At 52.6% G+C, this 21,826-nt stretch overlaps 1 protein-coding gene and 1 pseudogene across 1 annotated transcript in view; one reads left to right on the top strand and one right to left on the bottom strand.

Annotated features, from left to right (window-relative positions):
* The window catches only part of LOC105806099 (WAS protein family homolog 1-like), a 25,987-nt gene extending 22,226 nt beyond the window's left edge, over positions 1-3,761 (top strand). The window contains exons 4-11 of the mRNA XM_012639172.1: positions 13-228; positions 380-516; positions 767-902; positions 1,058-1,259; positions 1,355-1,516; positions 2,241-2,399; positions 3,101-3,169; positions 3,318-3,761. Of these exons, the coding sequence (XP_012494626.1) occupies positions 13-228; positions 380-516; positions 767-902; positions 1,058-1,259; positions 1,355-1,516; positions 2,241-2,399; positions 3,101-3,169; positions 3,318-3,457 (1,221 nt within the window). The 3' untranslated portion in view covers positions 3,458-3,761. The remainder of the gene's footprint in view (positions 1-12; positions 229-379; positions 517-766; positions 903-1,057; positions 1,260-1,354; positions 1,517-2,240; positions 2,400-3,100; positions 3,170-3,317) is intronic.
* Positions 3,762-4,272: 511 nt separating this feature from the next.
* On the bottom strand, positions 4,273-14,195 carry LOC105806100 (annotated as a pseudogene).
* Between the last annotated feature and the right edge of the window lie 7,631 nt (positions 14,196-21,826).

The following is a 21,826-nucleotide window of genomic DNA, read 5'->3' as shown; positions in this document are numbered from 1 at the left end:
CCCTGGCCCCAGCTCCGCCTTCCACCCAACCCTCGGCTGTCTGGAGTGTCTCGGGACCCTCAGGCCGGCCCGTGTCCACAGGTGTTCTCCAGCGCCAAGTACCCGGCTCCAGAGCACCTGCAGGAACACAGCTCCATCTTCACAGGCGCCCAAGACCCTGGCCTGCAGAGACGCCCCCGTCACAGGATCCAGAGCAAGCACCGCCCCCTGGATGGGCGGGCCCTGCAGGTGAGGGGCACCCCTGGCACTGGCCACTTGCTCCGAGGCTCGCTGGTGGCGAGGGGATCAGGGCCCACTGTGGGTTCTGTCCTCCAAGACGGGGTGGGGTAGCTTTGGCTGGCACTGACATCTCCACCCCTTTCACCCCTGGCCTCCCCAGGAGAAGCTGCAGTACTTCCCGGTGTGTGTGAGCACCACGCCGCAGCCCGAGGACGCTGCCGAGGAGGGGCTGGGGGCTCTTCCCAGCAACATCAGCTCTGTCAGCTCCTTGCTGCTCTTCAACACCACTGAGAACCTGTATGGCCAGATGGTGGCAGGGCCATGGAGTCCTGGGGGGGAGGTCTGCCTGGCTTAGCGGGGACCGTAGGGGCGGCAGACTCTGGCCAGCAGGAGCATGAGGCTGGGAGCCAGGAGCTGACTGTGGGGTTTGGCTCGGGAGACCTGGGATCCCCAGAGTGCACTGTGCCCCGAGGAAGTGAGAGATGTAGGTGCGGACCACAGGCCTGGGACAGACGATGGCCTGCTTGTCCCCACCCTGCCCCTGTAGGTACAAGAAGTATGTCCTCCTGGACCCCCTGGCTGGTGCTATCACAAAGACCCATGTAATGCTGGGGGCAGAGACGGAGGAGAAGCTGTTTGATGCCCCTCTGTCCATCAGCAAGAGAGAGCAGCTGGAGCAGCAGGTGGGGAAGGAGGCGGGGGCTGCCCGGGCTCTTCTCCAGGCGAGGGCTCTGTTGAGCCCCGTATCCTACCTAGCTCCGTGGTGTGTGCACAAGGCCCCACTTGCTGCCCCTGCAGGTCCCTGTCACTACTCACATGCCCCCTCCTAATCCTGCAGGTCCCAGAGAACTACTTCTATGTGCCAGACCTAGGCCAGGTGCCTGAGATCGACGTGCCATCCTACCTGCCTGACCTGCCTGGCATCGCAGATGACCTCACGTACAATGCTGACCTGGGCCCTGGCATCGCCCCCTCTGCTCCTGGCACCATTCCAGAACTACCCACCTTCCACACAGAGGTAGCTGAGCCTTTCAAGCCAGGTGAGCTGGGTGCTGGGAGGGAGCTGGACTAGGGAGCTCCCTGCTCGGCCACCTTCTTCCCTGAGCACCTCACACTTTCTCACCTTCCCTTTCAGATCTAGAGAATGGGGTGCTAACAGCACCCCCACCACCTCCACCACCGCCACCGCCTCCCCCAGCTCCTGCAGCTCTGGTCAGCGCCCCCCTACCCCAGACCATGGCCCCTGCAGGCCAAGGTGCCAGGGAGGACGAGAGCAGCAGCAGTGTGTCCCCTTCAGGTGGGAGCAGTGCGGGGGTTGGAGGCTCTTTCTGAGGGTGTCTCTAATTTCAGGATCCCTGAGGGATCTTCTGTAGGTGTGTTAAGTGGTCTTAAATCCTAGATTTTCAGAATAGTCCTCATTTCAAGTATCTTGTTGTACTGGGTTGATAAAATAGTGGTTTTCAAACTGTAGAGCTCTGGAATTCTGACCTCCAGAACTGTGGGGCTCTGGATGCCCCACCCCGCCCCCAGTTAAACCAATGGAAGAAAGGGGTCTGCTAAAAAAAATAATTGAAAACTACAGCAACAAAATATTCAGTATCCCTGAAATTACGCAATTTCAGGTTTAACGTCCTATCTCCCAGGCTGTGTCCAGCACCTAGAAACGGCACAGACACGCTTTGCAGGCTCCCGTGTCCAGTAGACACCGTCAGCACGTGGATAACTCACAGGGCTGCCTCTGCAGGGTGGCACCTGGTCACAGGGGTGGACAGGGCAGGAGGTGCCTGCACACAACACTCCTGAGCTCAGGCCACTGCAGACATCAATGTCCAGGCCCCGCTCCGTCTCCGAAGGCCTGGCTGCACCACCTGCTTCCTCTTTCAAGAGGAGGCGCCTTCCCCAGGCTCTTGAGGTGACAAGTGAGGACTGGAGCTTCACCCCCACCACAGGCTGGGCGAGGCTGTCCCGCAGCCTAGCCCTGCCTGAGCAGCCCTTCCTCCGCGCACCTTCTCCCCTCCCAGCTCCGGTCCAGGGAGCGCCCAAGGAGGTGGCGGAGCCCTCCAGTGGCCGGGCCTCTCTGCTGGAGTCCATCCGCCAAGCTGGGGGCATCGGCAAGGCCAAGCTGCGCAGCGTCAAGGAGCGCAAGCTGGAGAAGAGGAAACAGAAGGAGCAGGAACAAGGTGAGGGGACCCCAGGGCCACTGCAGTAGGAGGGGTTCAAGCAAAACACCACCTTCCCCTCCCACACCACCCGAGTCCTTCAGGGTGCCCTCTCTCCCCCCTCCCCCCGGGTGAGGCTCATATCCCAGCTCTCCGCACTCCCAAATACGCCGTGCTTCCCCTGTGCACTTGCTGGAAGCCCTGGGTGGCCATAGGCTCCTTCCTGGTTAGGGAGCCACTTAGTGGAGCTTTCCTCTCTAAGATCACCCAGCTCAAACTAGGACAAGAGGGAATCTTCTGAGACTCTGCCAAGAGTTGTCCAAGGAAATGGTCAGGTATTTTAGAGACAGAGACCTGAGGTTGAGCTCAGTGCTACTTCTGTAAGCCTCTTGAGCCTGCAGAGCTCGTCTCCTGTGAGTCCCAAATGCTGGCCTAGTGTGACGCCTGGGTGTGCAGCAGCAGTGTCCCCAGCCCGGTCCTGCTGCTGCTGTGGCCCAGGCAGGTTGCCTAACCTCTCTGGGCCAGTTTCCTCCCCCGTGCGGTGTCTCCCAGGGTGGCTGTGAGAGTGTAACTCAAACATCGCCTTTGTCTTATTAGTGCCTGGTGCTGGGTTCAGGGATGAAGCTCTAAGAGGCCGTGGGGGGCTGGGGAGTGTCTCGGGGGGATGGGGAGCCAGGAGGGCCGTGTCATTGAAGCCCCCACCTGCGGCTACTGTGTTGCAGTGAGAGCCACAAGCCAAGGTGGGGACCTGATGTCGGACCTCTTTAACAAGCTGGCCATGAGGCGCAAAGGTAGGAGGCACAGCTGCCTTCCCTGGGCCGGGTCAGGGATACTTTGCATCTCCCATGTTCTCCTGCCTTTTCCTTCCTGCTTTTAAGTTTCCGGGGTCCCGGTGAACTGGTGCCCCCTCTCCCTGACTCTCGGCCTTTTCCATCCCAGGGATCTCCGGGAAAGGACCTGGGTCAGGGGCCAGTGAGGGCCCGGGAGGCGCCTTTGCCCGAGTGTCAGACTCCATCCCGCCTCTGCCTCCGCCTCAGCAGCCACAGGGAGAGGAAGATGAGGATGACTGGGAGTCCTAGGGGCCTGTGTCATGCCTCCCCCAGAGGCCTGGGCTGCTGCCCTCGCACGGAGGGGCCGGGACACAGGCTGCCCCAGGTGTGTGCCTGGACCTTCTTCAAGGACGGGGAGGCTGGCTGCAGGCCCCAGGGCTGCCGGGGCACCACCCTATGACTGTGTGCCACCCCTCACCAGAGGGCTCTTGTCGTCCCTGAAGAGACTTTGAGAGACAAGCGCACCGCGGATCAATAAAGAAGCGTAAGCAGAACTGAGCAGAAACCACCAGTACACTTTCAATTATGGAACAGGAGCCATGCAGGGCGCGCACATCTCAGAGCCAGCGCTGTCCTCCTGTCACGTGGGAGTCTGTGTGATGGGGCAGGACATCTCAGGGCACCAAGGCTCCTTTCTCTGGGGTCAGACACAAGAGAGGTGCAGACGGGAGGGAGAATACCTTCCGACAGGAAAAAGCGTCTCAGCGACAGACATGGGGTCTCTAAATAGTCACGCTGAGAGACTAATGGCCCTTGATATAATTGCTGATGTCAGGGCAGAAGGTGTCTTCCAGTTTGCTCAAGTGGTTGGGAGGAGTGAGGTGGGTGGGGACACTCAGAATCCCCTGGGCAGGAGAAGCCCTAGGGCCACGAGGGGCTGGAAGTGGAGAACATTTTAAATTTAGAAGGAGAGTGAAAGGTCTAAAATAGCTAATTTTAGTGAGAAAGGGCAGAGGCACATTGTACCCTGGCCATGCTCAATCAGAAGACAGACTCAATTCCAGGGAGGGGGCTGCCCTGGGTTGGGCCCAAGGGTGGCTGGCACCCACACCCCATCTCTGGCAGCCCTGGTGAAGGAAGAGCCTGGCAGGGGCAGCGGTGTCCCCGTGCATCAGGAAGAGGCAGACTTCTCCCGATGAAACTGTGGGGAGAGGATGAGGCAGTGAGAAACCAGACCTCAGGGTCGGGGAGGCTCTCAGGGTAGGGGAGAGGCAGGACTGACCTTCCGCAGAATGGCTACGGCAGGGCCAAAGGAGGCTGTGACCTCCACGCGGTCTCGGATCCAGGCTGGGAGCTTGGCCAGGACGGGGCGCTGGGCGTAGCGCTGGTCCAGGAGCACTATGCTGGCAAAGTCCCGCTGGTGCCTAATGGCCCTGCCTGGATGGGCGTGACGGGCTGAAGCTCCGGGGCAGACCTGCCTCCCGATGGTACGTCCCCACGGGGTCCCCTACCCTTCCTCGGCCCTCAGATGGGGGACGGGGCAGGTGAGCGCCTCTTTCCTGCTAGAGCATTCTCCACCCGTCCACCTCGATGGGCAGCCATGGTCCCGGGCTTACCTATGGACTGGTTGACAGCCTTCATGCACAGGTTCTCCACCAGAGCCCTCCCTGGGGGAGCCTTCCCTGGCCTTCTGGGCTGGGAAGGGTAAAGGAGATGACCTGTGAGGGCTGCGTCCTGCCTCCTGCCTCGCGTCCCCACTCTCCCTGGGAAACAGCCTGCCAGGCTTTAGAGCCAGACCAGGCGGCTTGGAGGGCCAGTGCCGGCAGCAGATGCCACAGGTGACATCACAGAGGAGATCAAGAGGGTGTGGAAGTGTGGCCAGACCTCTCAGTGGACAGGAAACATGGGTGAGTGGGCCTTGCCATCTCAGCCTAGGGTGTCACCGCCACCCCCACTGTCCTCGCATCCTCTGAATGCCAGAGGCACTCACAAGGGTCTGATCCAAGTAGGCCATCCTCTCTCGTAGCTCTGGAGACCTGACGTTGGGGTAGGGCATGCCCACCACGACCACACACCTAGGGTGGAGACGTGAGCGAGTGAGTGTGGTATTAGGCCCCGCCCGGGTCCTCACCCTGCACCGCCAGCTGCTACGTTCTACCACTCCTCGGGCCTCCCCAGCTGTGCTCGGTCGCTCTGTCACTCCCCTCTGTCGTACCCACCACCTGGAAAGGGCTTGCCCAGTGTAGAGATCCAGTCTACAATGAACAGAGTCCTGGGAAAGTTATGGCCTAATTTCCCACCTGCTCTCCAAGGGCCAGATCGCGTTGCTGAAACACTCCCCCCACCGCTGAGGGATCCTGAGCAGGCACAGCCTGGCGGCAGACTCGGATGGCAGCAGATCGCAGGCAGGGGCCCAGTGGCCTGGAGCGTAGGGCGCCGGGTACCGCAGCCCCAGGAGATGAGCAGGGACCACTACTTACCGGCCTAGGTTGTCAGAGAAGTTGATCCCTTCACTCATCTTTCCTCCAACCACAGAGAGGAGCAGGGCCCCTGTCACCTGGCCTTTTGCCTGGCCACAGCGCTGTGGGACAGACCGAGCCCAGGGCTGCTGAGCCACAGCTTGCTTGGATGTCACCCGAAATGTTTCCACCTATGAATCCCATGTGGTCTCCGGACCCAAGCCTCAGAGTGACCCTCTCACCTCAATGCACTTGGAATACTCCGTCAGCACCTGCTCCACCTGGTTTGCACTCTTGGGTTCCTGGAAAATCTGGAAGCAGAGAATGTCTCCCAGAGATGGGTCCAGAACGCTGGGTCTCAGGTCTGCTTCTGGCCCTGTGTGTTCCAGCCGGGGGACTAGAGAGCCTCACAGAGCTACGGGCTTTGGGGAAATCGTCTGTAGTCAGGGAGGGGGGCCGTGGGGCTGAGGCACCGGGAGAAGCCCAACCACCCCCACTCCCTGAGCGTGGGAAGGCCCAGGAAGAGCTCTGGGTGGCACCGTCCTCATGAGCGGGAGGTGCGGCTGAAGGGCCACTCACCTTCTTCCTGGCGGCCAGGCGGCCCAGCAGGCCACTCTTCTCCCAGTGGGCGTGGACCTGGCGCTGGTACTCGTAGGAGGGGAAGAAACAGACCACCCCTCCGGGAACCACGTTGCACAGGTTACAGAGAATGCGACCTGCCTCGTGCATCTGAGGAAGGAAGACAAAGAGCAACCCTAAGGAGCAGGCCTGAAGTCCCCCCATAAATGGCTTCTTAACCTTGGGGTTCAAAACCAAGGACAGAGACCCACGGTGTGACTACAGCCAGGGAGGAGGACTTTGCCCAGTGGCTCCTCTGGGTGGGAATCAGTGGAATGTGCCACCGTCCCCTCACCACACCCAGCTGCTGCTTCTGGCGACCGACCGCCTTTCTGACCCTGGCAGTGCTAGCGCCCCAGAGACGAGACTTCCCGTTGCCATGGCACTGAGGCCCTTCTTCATCGCCCAGTGTCCTGGTGGGCACCCTCTAAGACAGGTCAGGCGCTGAACACCCCAGGCATGGAGATGGGCCCCAAGACCTGCATCCCTGCCCACGGCAGGGGCAGATGAACCCAAGGGAAGAGAACCAAAGGAGACCAGCGGCTTTCTCGTGCGCCGTGTGCTAAAGGGATGTGGGAGGTTTCCAGAAAACATATTTAGCAGCCTATGGGTTGGGGGTGGGGCAAGCTCAGACCTTCCTTATAAACATCTAGACAGACACTGCTCACCCTGAGTAGGCTCCGGGACAGATGCCCCAGGATGGGCCAGAGCAGCCCCCACCCAGGAAGTCCCCCTCCCTGGCCGGGACTCACCATCTGTGGCAGCTCCCTGCGCTGGAACGTGAATTCCAGCGGCTGGCCGGAGATGCCGCTGCAGAGGACGATGGGCAGGATGTTGTCTGGAGGGATCACGTGACCTGGTGAGACCCAGGGAGGGGCTGAAACCCGGAGCTGCAGATGCTCTGCCAGGGGGAGTCCGGCAAGGGCGTTTCCCCACCGTCTTCCAGAGCAGGAGCAGCGATGGGCCTTTCCTGACCTCTCCCCTGGAGGTGCAGCCCCACACCCCATCCACTGCACCGTTTCATCCTCCTCATGGGCGAACATGCTGATTTCAAATAGGAGCTATTAGTTTTCAGGTTTCTTATCTGTCTCTCTCCACAGAAACGCGAGCTCTCCGAGGGCAGGGGCCACACCTCATGCACCTCTACGTCCACAGCATCTGGACGCGCGCACCCAGAGCACACGCCCGAAGAGCGCTGGTGAGGTTAAAGTGTGAATGGAAACGGGGCTCGTGAGGTATTAATAGAAACCTGCAGTCTGGAGCAATGGAAGCCTTAAGGTGAAAAGGAAAACTCAGGCTAAGGATGACGCCTTGATGGTTACGTCAGAACCTCGCACAGTGCAGTTCGGCATTTAAGAGCCTGAGATCTAGAGCCATCCTGGCTGGTCGTCAGTCCCGGCTCTCCACTCACTAGCCATGTGGCCTCGGCCAAGGCATGTCCCCTCCCTGGGCTGCAGCTTCCTTGTGTACGAAGCACAGACACCTGTACTCTGCCATCACTGGGCTGCCGCGAGGATAACTGAGTCAACAGCCGTGAGGCCAGTGACTGAAGGGTGGCTGTCACTGGCCCAGCATTTATGATCCTAAGAAGGAGTGTGGCTTGGAGAAAGGGGGCAGGTGGCTGTCATTCCCTCTCACCGGTGCTCTACGAGTGTCTCTGGCAGGAGGGAAATTGCTGCCCTGGCGGGAGCCCCCAGACAACCCAGGGCAGGGCAGGAAGCAGCAGCAGCTGTCTCACCCTCGAGCTGTTCTTTTCTCCTCGTCTCCCTCATATTCGGCCAGGACCAGCTCCTCCTCCCCAGCCTCCAGCTGCTCCGGCTGCTCGGCCCCCGTTCCTGCTGCCAGCATCTCCCTGCTGAGGTGCAGGAGACTCTCGGTTTCTTCTTCCTTCTGTCTCTGGACAGGGTTTTGGAGGTGGGTAAGCGGGAGACATCTCAGCACGGGTGCGCCCGCCCCCGGTGGAGCCAGCCTGGGCGAGTGCCCGTGAGCACAGGCCTCACTGCTCCATGGGAGAAGGGACAGGCTCCCAGGATCCGGGCTCTACTCACACTGCCCAGCTCCAGGGTGAGGGGAACTTAGCCAGCCGGGGTCGGGAAGAGGAGACCAAGCCCGGCCACTCCCCAGAGTCTCCACGCAGCGTGACACTGCCTGGACATGACCCCAGCCCCTCCCTGAGATGACACTCACCAGGCACTTGGCTGCACACGTGAGCTGCGAGTTGTGGTGGATCCGCTGCAGGCGTTCTTCTCGCTTCCTCCTCCGGATCTGCTCCTCCTGAAGGGCGAGGCAGCCATAGAGGACACTCACGCAGGAAGCCCCTGGCCTTTCCTAAAGTGTCTGGGGCTACTCAGCCCACACCTCCGCACACTGCAGCTCTCCTTCCTGGCCAGGGCTCAAGGCTGCTGCGGCCTCCCCTCCCCAGACCCTCAACCTCCGCAGGCTCCAGCCTCACTGCTCACGGCGGGCAGTCTGCACCCTCCCTCCCAAAGCCACCTGCTCCCAGTCACACCCATCCCTTAACTGAGTCTGCAGCCACGGAACCGCGCTGCCAGCGGCAACAATGTCACTCTCCTTTCCCGCCTGGGTAACCACTGGGAACTGCCAACCCCTTCTCTGGTGGAGGCCTCCTGACATCAGCTAGAAACAGCACAGGGGCCGCACCATCGACTCAGGAGAGCCGAGGGAGACTGAGGAGGCACCACAGAGGCAAAGACGAACACGAGCTCCCCGAGCCTCGCAGTCGCCCCAAAGTAATTGCAGAAGCCGTTTCCTTCATCACTGCCCTTCTTCATACCCCAGATCCCACCTTCAGTTGGTCCACCAGGTCCCTTTCTTCTTTCTTCTGCACAAACTCAGTCACCCAGTCCGGTTCTCCAGCAGGCCCCGGCGCGTCTGTGGTCTCTCGGCAGGAAGATGAGAGAAGTGGGGGTGGGTCCTTCTCACCCCGAGAGGGGCCAGTTTCCAGGAGACGTGCCTCTTCTTGACGCTTCTTCTGTTCAAAGTCACGGAGCCAGGAGAGGGCCCCACAGATAAGACTTAAGGACTTTCCCTGCAGGAAGCAAAATGATCTTCAGAAACAGAAGGAAAAATAAAACTTCCCAAGTGATCTGTCCCCATTTTAGTAAGGGCTTCGAAGGAGGTCTGGCTTTAAACGTTAGAGGATGCTCTAAGACCACCCTAGAAAAGGAAGGGAAAGGGGAAAGGGAAAGGAATTAGCTATACAATAGCCAATAAAAACAAGAAGGAAGAAATAAAAGCTGGGCCCAAGAAACAGGAAAGAGCTTCTTTGTTTAATGATACAGCTCACTGTTCTGAAAAAAAAAATTTTGAAGTAGTTTATCAGGTTATATATAAATACTGCAAGTTAACATAATTAGAAGGTGAGAAATTAGATGAATAGCCCCCAAAAGAATTAAGGCTAAAAAACACACAGTGTGAAATCCCTTCTACCTGCCCAGGGGGAGCCACCTCGGCCTCTCAGCTTCCACGCAGCCGGTCAGTCACAGGAGTTTCAGTGTTGACATTGTTTTTTTAGAGCAAACTAATTGTTCTGGAGAACACTACTCTTGGTTTAAAGACCAGAATTTTCCCTGCAGGCCCTTCTTATGGGTTGAACTGTGTACCCTCACAATTCCTATATTGAGTCCTAACCCCAGTGTCTCACCATGTGACCTTATTTGGAAATAGGATCATTGCAGATGTAATCAGTTAAGATGAGGCCAGTAGGGTGGGCCCTACACCTTTGTAAGGACTGGTAGCCCTAGCACAAAGGGGAAATTTGGACGCAGACATGCACTGAAGGGAGGGGACGTGATGGGACACAGGGAGGAGATGGCCACCCACAAACCCAGGAAGGGGCCTGAGCAGATCCTTCCCTCACGACCTTCAGGAGCCAACCTTGCTGACGCCTTCACCTCACACTTCCAGCCTCCAGAGCTGAGAAAGGACACGTTTCTGTTGTTTAAGCCACTCAGTTTGTGAGCCTTTGTCACAGCAGCCTGGGAAACCAGTGGAGTTTTCCTCGAGGGGACACTGCCCTGAGTTCCACCAGGCTGCCGTGTCTGGGTCCAAAGGGTGGCTCAGTTCAGGTGAGTCTCTGGAGGAGCAACACCTCTGGTCCCGGGAGTCGGCTCCCTGAACCTGCCCAACCCAGAGGGGAGCTTGGGGTACCCAGGGTGAAAAACTGTGTGTCTTGAGTCGAGTCGGGGCTGGCAGCATGGCAGTGTTCCAGGGTGCTGGGTGGCATCCTGGCTCCTCCACCTGCCAGCCTTGGGCTGAGCTCTCCAGGCTCGCTTCCACGTATGCAAAATGGGAACGATAAGAGTTGTGCCTTCCTCATGGAGTCGTCACTGCAGACATTCAGTCAGTTCATGCACACGAAGATTGCCACCCACACCAGGATTAGAAGGATACCTGGCACATAACAAGAGATCCACTGGGGATAGCTGTTTTTTGCTATCATAAAGCAATAGTAATAAAATTATCATTATCCTGGGATGCAGGATGTTAGTTTTCATCAAAATCTTGAAGGGCTCTGTGGCAGCAGGACACTTCTGATGAACAGATGGGCCACATATTTTTAGAAAAGCCCCATTTATACCATTTCTCTCAGCTTTTGATAGCTACTGTAATAAATGGTCAAGACAGCCCTCCTCAGCACAACATGGGGCGGCTATTCCGTGATGCCTGTGAAATGGGAGCCACCAGCTTTCGGTGTCACCGTGCTGGGGGCAGGTGAGACGTCCGCCTGCAAGAGCAGCCCAGGGACAGCCAGATCAGAGAGCTTGGACCATCCACTTCACTGTGAGCTGAGGCAGTTCCTCAGGGTCTGAGCAAAGCTATCTTCCAAAAACAACTGTGGGTATGTTCTGGCACAAAGACAAAAGGATGTAGACGGTTTTCTGTAATAAGAACACAAACATTTCAGATGGGAAAATGTTAAAAGGATGTAGAACCTATGGCTCTCCTCTGTCATGAACCAAATTTAATAAAGTACTCACAGAATGCCTAGCTTTGAGCAATGTTACTTCCTGGGGTAACATTGCAGGTAACACTTATAAAACTTATGCCAAGACAAGTTAATTCACTCATTCTAAACACCTGTTGGTTGCGGTGAGCACTGGGTTTGGTGCTGAAGTCACAGAGGTGCAGAGCCCCTAGGAAATGCTCACAGGCACAAACTTAACACCCAACTTGAAGGACGGCACGGATCCCCATGAAGCATGGACTCCAGGTTTTCGGACTCCCAGAATTGCAGCCTCACATGAGGCATAGCAGGCACGAAGTTGAGATGTCAGCTCCACTTGGCAGAATCGTAAAAGGCTTAAAAAGGTGACTCTTAAAGGATAAACAGCATCTCAGGCAGCTAAGGCGGGACACTTGCACATGGAGGCAGGGAAGGGCACAGGAGGCTCGGCGGCGCTCAGGGTGTGAGACAGTGTGGCTTCTCCTGGGGCCAGTGGGGCACCCACCACAGGAGAAAGAGAGGGCAGGACGTAAAGTGTAACCGAAGTCCTGGGCAGGTTTACACAGACAGCGCACGGCATGTGAGAACACAGAAGGCAGCCATCTGCAAGCTAGGAAGAAATCGGTCCTCTGAAAGCGAACCCTGCCAGAACCTTGATCTTTGCCCTTCCAGCCTCCGGAATTGTGAGCAAATAAATTTATGTTGTTTAAGTCTCTTGCTCTTTGTCATTTTATCATGGCAGCTGAGCAGACTAAGACAGTCATTTTCTCTATGGAAAATCATATTGAAAGGCCAGTGGGTGGTGTGGCAGGGATTGGTGTAGGTATATTAAAAACTAAACACACTTTAAAAAGGCAGTTATTAACTCCAGAAAAAAAAATTATTAAAGGAAAAAATATAATCATTATAATACTGTTGGATTTAGCAGAAACTGTTAATAAAACTGAGAACTAGACTGGAACAACTAGGAAGGGGAGGGCCGCCACGACCAAAATCAATAAATCAAGAAATAGCATGAGCTTATAATTTGAAAACATACTGTGCAATTTTAAGTGTTCCTTAAGGAAAATTTAAAAAATGGAAAGTACCTACCCCAGGAATGAAATTTCCTAAATTTGACTTTTTAAATGACATGCATTATTCTTTAATGAACTTTTTATTTACTTTAAACAAAAATGGAAGTGCTGGGCATGGTGTCTCAGGCCTGTAATCCCAGCACTTTGGGAGGCTGAGATGGGAAGATTGCTTGAGGCCAAGAGTTTGACACCACCCTGGGCAACAAGGCCAGACTCTATGACTAGCAAAAAATAAAACAGAAAATAAGACGAGTGTGCTGGCACAACCTACAGTCCTAGCTACTTAGGAGGCTGAAGCAGGAGGATCACCTGAGCTCAGGAATTGAAGGTTACAGTGAGCTACGATGGTGCCACTGCCCTCTAGCCTGGGTGACAGAGTGAGACCTTATAACTACATAAAAAATTAGGCTGGGCATGGTGGCTCACACCTATAATCCTAGCACTTTGGGAGGCTGAGGTGCAGGGATTCCTTGAGGCCAGGAGTTCAATACCAGCCTGAGGAAGAGTGGGACCCCAACTAACAAAAAATAGAAAAATTAGCTGGGTTTGGTGGTACCTGTAGTCCTAGCTACTCAAGAGGCTGAAGCAGAGGTAGGAGGATTGCCTGAGTCCAAAAGATGGAGGTTGCAGTGAGCTATGATGATGCCACTAGCCTGGGCAACAGAGCATGACCCTCTCAGAAAAAAAAAAAAAGTAAAATTAAATCTAATTTAATTAAAAAAAAAAAAGGAAATATTCAATAATATCAAATGTAGCAAGTGGTCAAGTAACAACTTGAAATATCCAAATCTGTAAATCAGGAAGTCAATATTGACCCTAAAACAGTATTTCAGTGGGTTGCTAGGGGAAGACGTCATATGGCATTGGGTTTAAATGGCAGGAATGCTAACAGAGTACTATCTAAGAAAACCATGCACACCATATTCATGACCCACTCTTTGTTAATTGACAGGACTTACTGTATATGAGAGAACAAAATGTAGTAACAGAGCACACCACTCTGCACTCTTCCTCTCCCAATAGATCCCCGTGTCACCTCCAGAAAGAGTGACACGTTCCCATCAGCAAGCGAGAGAAAAGGGATGAGTCATTTTCTCTTATTCCTTCACTCAGCACACACATTCTAAGAGCCTCCTAATGGCCAACCTTGCCAGGACCCGCTAGAGGACAGGGACACAGCGAGGCAACTCACAGGTCCTTTTCCTCTAGCAGGTCTTGGCCTCGTTGGGGGCCCTTCACGGCAACGCACACATTTTACCATCACACGGTACTTGCTATAAAAGGTAATAAACAAAAGGCAGGAGAGATGCTGGGGGCCCCTGCCACAGCCCTACTCCCTCCTCAACCACCAACCTCTAATACATGCTGCCTTTGTTCCCAGGCAAGAAAAATCAAGGGGCACTTGATCAGATCCCTCCAGCACTCAGTAACCCATTTCCTGGAGACTAAAAGAATATATGTTTAATGAGTGAAAAAGCCAAAGTAATTTCTGTTTCTCATCATCAAAGCAGTTATGTACCCAGAGAAATCTGGAAAGTTTCAGTGCTATGGGGCATGGCTTCCACGGCCATTCAAATCCTCATCTGCATTGAGCATAATTTTTCTCAGACCCTGCTGCTTTGTTTAACGCTTTTTATAGACGAAGTGACTATTACTCAGAAAGATAAACTGACACACGACTTTGCCCAACTTCAAACCATGAAAATCTCTGCATAGGCAGCTAGTAAGAGCGAGCAAGACCACCTCTAAGTTTTCTTACTCATGGTCTCTCACTATTCATACTCATGGTGCCAGCTGGACTCTCAAACACCCAAATCTTGCCAATCTCCAAAACCTGGTACAGCTCTGCCATAAAGTTTCTGGGTGGAATAGGGCGTGAAGGGAAAGGGAAATTGGATGCCAGGAATCTTCTGGGTTCTATCAGCCATGGTTCTAGGAAAAATAAATAAATATGGTAGCTCTCTCACGACCCAGGGAGAAAGGGTTTAAAATCTAGAGCAGTACCTAGGAACAGCCTCCACACTTGTTACAGAATGTCTCCCTGGGTTGTACATTTTCTTGCAGGCAGAGAACACATCCTCTCCATGTTTTGCAAGTTCCCGTGAAGCCACTAGAATCAGGTAATGCATCCAGGGACAATTAATGGCTACAGCAGAATGCAGCCTAAGACAGCCCCCAAACTGAATCTCTACTACCATTCCACCACTGCTTAAATACCTTTCTAATGCCTCCACAAAAGGCTTAGGGATGTCCTTTCAAAGGCTTGTACCCCTGGGATCAAGGATGTTGTGTGGAATGACCTTTGTAGCACCCTTCTCACACGACTCTGCAATGCAGCATCCGCACGCCACAGCTGCCTCACTTTATCCTGTCGTGAAGACCTGGAAGATCATGGCACACGGGCAGAGAAGTGTGAGCACAGCTGGTTTGGATGGTGCAAGTGAATATATAGGTCAGTACCTTACAGGTATCTTTCATTTGTTTCTTACTTCATCCTAGCCCCTCCTTCTAGTACAAACCAGAGCCACCTCCTAATACTTGCTCTGTCCTCAAGAAATAAGAGCTTTCTGTTTGGCTCCAGACTGGAGAGCTCTCTTCACAGCCACTGAGCTCTGGCTGGAACAGCTTCCCAATAACTGAGACCTCCGCATTTCTCTTTGCTTGCTAGACCAAGGTCTACGAGGAACCTCTGCTCCACGTTTATGTCATCTTTTTTCTCCTCTTCTGAACCTAACTTTCTCTGAGATGGCTTTTACCTACCCTTTCTTCCTTGAATCACCGTTTGGAGGCCTGACTCTTCCATCTGGTTCCCACACCTCTCTCTTTGAGCCACTTCTCCAAGCTATTTGGGAGGACCAACTAAGGACAAATGTTAATAAGTCTAAAACCCATTTTATTAATATTAATAGATCTAAAATCCATCTTTACTACCCTGGCCTTGATAAGATCAGAGACAGTGTCAATCCATTTAGGAGAGGGGAGGTAGCTGCCCTGATGTTCTTCCAGTTACAAATTAGGGACAATGAAAAAGATCTCCTTTAATCTGCATAACACAAGGATACAGCTGTTGGATTCTGGTGCTTACAGAAACTAACCAATTGCTCAAAGTCACAGCTAACAAGAGGAAAACCGGGGATTCAAACCCAGGTCCACATGGCTCTGTTTCAGTCACATTCTTCCGATTCCAATACAGAACCAGCCTAAGTAAAAGGGAGGTTAACTGAAATGATACATAGTGAGAGATTAAGAATTAGGACTAGCTGGGAACACCAAGAACAGAAGCTGTGACAGGGCAGGACTTCCTGCAGACTAGAGCTGCAAGGGGGCCTGGATTTCAAGACAGCTCTAGGAACCTCACTGACAGTTAAATACCCAACGATTTTCATTCTCCTGCTCAGTCAGGTGGAGCCACAACCTGACTGACTTCCTCAGCTGACTCAGAGTTTCTGCTTACCCCAAAGGTTCACCCTTCTACCTTCTAGCTTCAGCTCCCACTGCCAGGTGAAAATTCTTTTCATGTCTTCTAGTTCTAAATCCCAAGAGAAAAGTCAGATCAGCATCTCACTCCTTTTAAGACAGAGAACTGGTCAGCCTGCAGACTGGTCGGGCACCAGCCTGTTCTCATCAGCGGGGCCTTGTGCCTGCTGCTCCCCCTGCCTGGGGAGTGACAAGTCCTCGATGTTTAGAACTCAGCTCGCTCCTCAGAGAAGCCTCCCCCACTATTGGGACACCCCACAGTGGTCCAACATGCCCCGCCCCCCGGCACACACTCACCCCCGCCGTGCTTTCAGTCACTCTTTCTGCACATTACCCTGTATTTCATTTCCTCATACCTCTTACCACTACCTGACCCATTTTGTCTGTCTCCTGCACTGGGATATAAGCTACATTAATGGGTGGACTTTGTCTCATTCTTCCCTGGCCCCAGGACTCAGAACTAGGTGCTTCAGCACCTTGCAGGTGTTCGATAAAAATCTGATGAATGAATGAATGAATAGCCAGCCAGACGTGGGGCCTGGGTAGAGGTTTCTGTTCTTGGTGTGAGCAGAGGAGGTCCCATGACGTGAATATCTAGTTCAAAGGCCAGTTCCTTAATGGTTTCAAACTGTTTTCAGTTGGTCTCACAACCACCCTGTATTCTCAGTATTTTTCTTAGCTCTATTTTATAGATGAAGAAACTGAGATTCAGAAAAGTTAAGTGACTTGCTCATGGTCACTCAACAGGTGGTTGAACCCAGGACTGGAACCGTATCTGCAGACCCCCCAAGCCCTGGAGCTTTGCATTGCACCACTCTTCCTCCCACCAGGGCAAGCAGGATGAAAAAGGACTTGGCCTCTAAACTCTATGATGACAACAAGAAATAATACAGAAAAAAGTAATTATTTCACTTCCTTGGGGGAGGTCATGGTGGCTCTCATTATTCCAGAAGCAGCACAGGCTACATCACAGTCAGCGGTCCCTAACCCTTTTGGCACCAGGGACCAACTTCATGGAAGACATTTTTTCCACGGCCCAGGGTGTGGGAGAGGCAGCAAAACTCAGGTGGTGATGCCAGTGACAGGAAGCAGCTGTAAATACAGACAGATGAAGCTTCATTTCTTGCCTGCGGCTCACCTCCTGATGTGCGGCCTGGTTCCTAAGTTTCATGGAAGACAATTTTTCTATGGACAGAGGGGAGGCAGATGGAGGCGAGGGGGACGGGAGGCAGGGGAGGGAAAGGCAGTGCAATGGGGAGCGGCTGTGGCCCGGTTCCTAACAGGCCATGGACCCATACTGGTCTGCTGCCCCAGGGGTTGGGGACCACAGACAGTGAAAGAAAGATTTAGATAAATCTGGGAATAATGGATTCACTAAGCCCCATCAAGGACATGTGGTGTGACTTTCTCTTCAGGGTGGCTATGTGGAGGTACCACGACCTCCCACCCAAGTTCTCCTCAGAACGCTGCTCCACTGCTAAGGCGCACACCAGCACAGCACATCTCATGCCCATTAAACCCGGTAAGAGTTGCGAAAGCACTTCAGGTGCACTGAGTTCGAAAGTGTTCATTTTCTTCAGTCCTCAGTCACTCGTTACTTGCTCACTGAGCATATCCCATTGCTATGGACTGAACTGTGTCCCCCCAAATTCATGTGGTGAAGTCCTAACTCCCAATGGGACTGTATTTGGAGATAGGCTTTTAAGGAGGTACTTAAGGTTAAATGAAGTCATAAAAATGCAGGTGGCTTTATAATGAGAGAAAGAAAAAGAAATCTCTGTCCACCATGTGAGGACACAGATAGGCCATCTGTAAACCAGGAAGAGGCCTCACCAGGAACCGAATCTGCCAGCACATCGATCTCGGAATTCCCATTCTCCAGGACTGTGAGAAAACAAATTTTTGTCATCTAAGCCACCCAGTCTATGTTATTTTGTTATGGCAGCCCCAGGCAACTGTGTACTAGGTACTGTAATACTGCTATGCTCCTAAAATGCTTTAACTTCGCACACCTGGAAACACCACAGCCCTCAAGAGAAAAACCTTTTCTGCATCTGCTGTTAATCCAGAGCCACGTCATGCTGCAGTGCAGCCATGCTCCACTGGGGGACAGCCTGGTCCGTAATACTCACATTCTCCCCTTGCTTTGACCTGTCTCCCGTGTCATCTGCATCGTCCAAGCTCTCTCACACTGTGTAGGACCCACCCAACTATTTATTCGTATTTATGTTCACTGCTTTGACACTTCGGCTAACAATCCGGTCAACTGCATTAATCCCAGTCCTCTTTACCGGACCCTGCTCCGCCCTGACTCCCAGTTCTAAGGGCCAGTAAAACTGTAGAGCTGTTACCAGGATGGGCTCTAGGGTGAGGTTCCCAAATCTGGGATCCCAGCTGTGTCCTTGCATAAGTTAGTATCTCTAACCCTCAGTTTCCGCACAGGTAAAACAGACATGGGTAACACTGCTCCCTCATGCTGTTGTAGTGACCTCTAAATAAGACAATTTACGAAAAGTGCTTGCCATCGCTGAGCCAAGTTAAAGACCCCGACACGTGTCACCTGCTATCATAGTAACAACTCCTACCCGCCACTCCAGTTCAACTGCAGCTGGCGCCTTCATTGGCCGGCCCTTCCCCGGGCATTGGTCTCTCACCTGTCAATCACACCCGGGCCCACCCCTTAGTTCCGGAACATTTTCCCGCCGTCCACTCCGCCGGCCCCTTGCACACAGAGATTCCCCGCGCACAGCCCGCTAGTCTGTTGTGGACCAGTCTGTCCTTGCTCAACTCCATCTCCTCAGCTCTGTCACCACGAGGCACTGCGCTCACCGCTTCGCCCGCAGGACTGCTTGGCTGAGGCAAGGCCGGCGAGGAACCTGGGTCAATGTCGCCAAATTCTAAATCGGTACTGCGCTCACACAAATTTAGCCCTCCGGAGACATGATCGCGTTGCGGCGCTCCCGCGCCGTTGCGCATGCGCACTGTGGGTCGGGGTGGGTGCCGGCAACCGCTGGGCTTGCGGGGCGTGGTTTGTGGCCGCTCTGCGCCATTGCGCTTGCGCGGCGCCCTCAGGGCCGGACTTTTTCGGGTGCTTATAGTGGAGAAGTAAGGGGTCTTAGAATGGTGTTGTGAGGAATCTTAACCAAAACTGCTAGGCTCAGTGCCCTCCTCCTTCTGCCTTCCGGCCAGATCCCCGGAGGTTTGATTGATCCTCCGCCAATTAGCGCCAAAGGTCCAAAGCGCTGGACAGTTGCTTCGGTTGATCCAATTGGCTGATTTTCCCGAACATCACCAGCCACCACCTGCCTTCTGGTTCTGGTTCTTATCTGGATCTCAGTTATTTTAAGTAAAACCGACAGTACCTGCCCTGCACACCTCAGTATCTTTTCCACGTGGAGCGTTGGAGTAGGTGAAAGCACTTTTCAGATGATGTGTTTATGGAGGTGTCTTCACTGTGTGCCAGGCACGACCCTGCGGAAAGCCAAGAAGCTAAAACACCAGCCCTGTGCTAGGCTGCTCCGGTTACAATTAGGAGGACAAAACACATCACCTTCACTTCCCTGGATTTGGTTTATCCTTTGTTCATGGGGAGAATTGGGCTAGATGGCTCTCAAGAACTTTTCTGAAAGTATGGTCCTGTGAAATGATCGATGGAGCATTTTGTGCTAAGTGCTCTCTGGACTGATTTTGGTACTTGCTGTGACTTCCCAGCAGGGTCAGGGGGTGTTAGGGAGAGTTGCTGGGATTTGAAGGAAAGGCTTTTGAGGAGAAATGCCAGCGTTATAAGCTGTCTGAAAGCTTGGAGGTGCCATCTGTGAACCACAATATCACAGTGCCCTATGTAGGTGTAATTTTTTTTTCTTTTATTTTTTTGAGACAGAGTCTTGCTCTGCTGCTGCCATCTAACCTTGAGCTCCCTGTAAGCCTCTATTCGTTCAACTATCCAGAAGCTCCCTGAACCCTGTCTTTATGCGCCTTATATGGAGACTTCATTGGATAGGCATGATTACAACCATGTAGAAATGTGATTGGACAGAAAGGGTGTGATCTAATACTAACAGACTGAGTGGGGAAACCCAGCAAGGCCTGTCCATAGATTCTTCTTGGCCTCTCTGTGCAGCTTTCCTTCTTCCAGGGTATGGGGCAGGACCCTGTCTAGAATGAGGATATTATGACCCACAAGCAGATTAGAGTCCTGCACTGGGCTGATGAAATGAAGGCAGGAGAAGGTAAAAGGGAATGATTGTTTCCTGAGGTCTGCTTCTTGGGCCTAAAGCACCCCAACATTATAACAAAAAACTGTAACAAGGTCTATGGCAGTTATGCGCCAAGAACCATGGACAAAATTCAATATATATACATCACAATATCATAGTGCCCTATGTAGGGGTAATTTTTTTTTTTTTTTTGAGACAGAGAGTCTTGTTCTGCTGCCAGGGCTGGAGTGCAATGGCATCATAGCTCACTGTAACCTCAAACTCCTAAGCTGAAGTGATCCTCCTGCCTCCCGAGGAGCTGGGACTACAGGTGAGGGCCACAATGCCCAGCTAATTTATCTATATTTTGTAGAGAAGGGGTCTTGCTCTGGTTCAGGCTGGTCTTGAGTTCCTGGCCTCATGCTATCCTCCTGCCTGGGCTTCCAATATGTTAGGATTACAGGCATGAACCACTGTGCCAAGTGAACTTCTTTATCTTTCATACCATATTTTAACCATACTTTTCTATGTTTAGATGTTTCAAGTCACAAACACTTACCATCTTTCCCAATTGCCTGTAGTATTCAGTACAGGTAACATATGCTACATGTTCATAGAGTAGGAGCCATAGTCTACACCATATAGCTTAGGTGTGTAGCATCATCTAGGTTTGTGAAGCACCCTCTGTCACATTTGCACAATGACAAAAATCACCTCATGATGCATTTCTCAGAAGATTAAGCAGTAAGTGATGTATAAAGCATTGAAACTCTCAGTTCTTGGGCTCAGAAGCTAAAATCAGGGCAGTGTTTTTCCTCTAACATTCCAGCTATCTCACCAACCTCCACTAACTACACACTTTACTCCTAAAGAATTGTTGCTTCTCTACTGATTCAGAAGATGATGCCATATTCCTGGTGTCTTAGTCTGTCCAGGCTGCTATAATAAAATACCCTAAACTGGGTGGCTTATAAACAACAGAAATTTATTTCTCACAGTCCTGAAGGCTGAAAAGACCAAGATAAAGGAAGATTTGGTGTCTGGTGAGGGCCCTCTTCCTGGATCATAGATGGCACCTTCTCACTGTGTCTTCACATGGTGGCAGGGTGAAGGGTCTTTCTGGGGCCTCTTTTATAAGGACAGTAATCCCATTCATGAGAGCTCTGCCCTCATGACCTACTCACCTCCCAAAGGTTTCACCACTTAACACATCACCTTGGGGTATAGAATTTCAACATGTGGATTTTGGGGAGACACACACATTCAGTCCATTGCACCTTGTGTATTAGGCTTCTCCAGAGAAGCAATCAATAAGGTATGTGTATCTCGTGTGTGTGCGTGTGTGTTTTTAGAGAGAAAGAAAAAGAGAGAGAGGGAGAGAGAGAAAGGGAGAGATTTATTTTAAGGAATTGGCTCACACAATCACAAAGGCTGCAAGTCCAAAATCTGCAGGATAGGCCAACAGGCTGGGGACCCAGGGAAGAGCTAATGTCACAGTTCAAGTTCCAAGGCCATCTACTGGCAAAATTCCTTCTTGTTCAGGGAAGGTCAGTCTTTTGTTCAATTCGGGCCTTCAACTGATTGGATGAAACCCACTAGCAAGCTGCTTTACTTACAATGTACAGGTTTAAATGTTGATCTCATCCAAAAACATCTTAAAATAAACATCCAGAACAATGTTTGAACAAATATGTCAGCACCATGGTCCAGCCAAGTTCACACATAAAATTAACCATCACTCTTGGGTAATAACTATAGCTATTTTATTAAGTAATTTGTATATTCCAAGTACTCAGCACTAGTTCATTTAATTCTTCAAAGCCTATATAGTAAGTTTAAATATTCTCATTTAAAAGTATGAGGAAACCAAGTCTCAGAAAGGTTTT

This window comes from Propithecus coquereli, unplaced genomic scaffold (genome assembly GCF_000956105.1).
Source record: "Propithecus coquereli isolate 6110/MARCELLA unplaced genomic scaffold, Pcoq_1.0 Scaffold1379, whole genome shotgun sequence".
In the NCBI taxonomy this organism is placed as follows: Eukaryota; Metazoa; Chordata; class Mammalia; order Primates; family Indriidae; genus Propithecus; species Propithecus coquereli.
The sequence above is the reverse complement of the archived record's forward strand: the minus strand, read 5'-3'. Positions and strand labels throughout refer to the sequence as shown.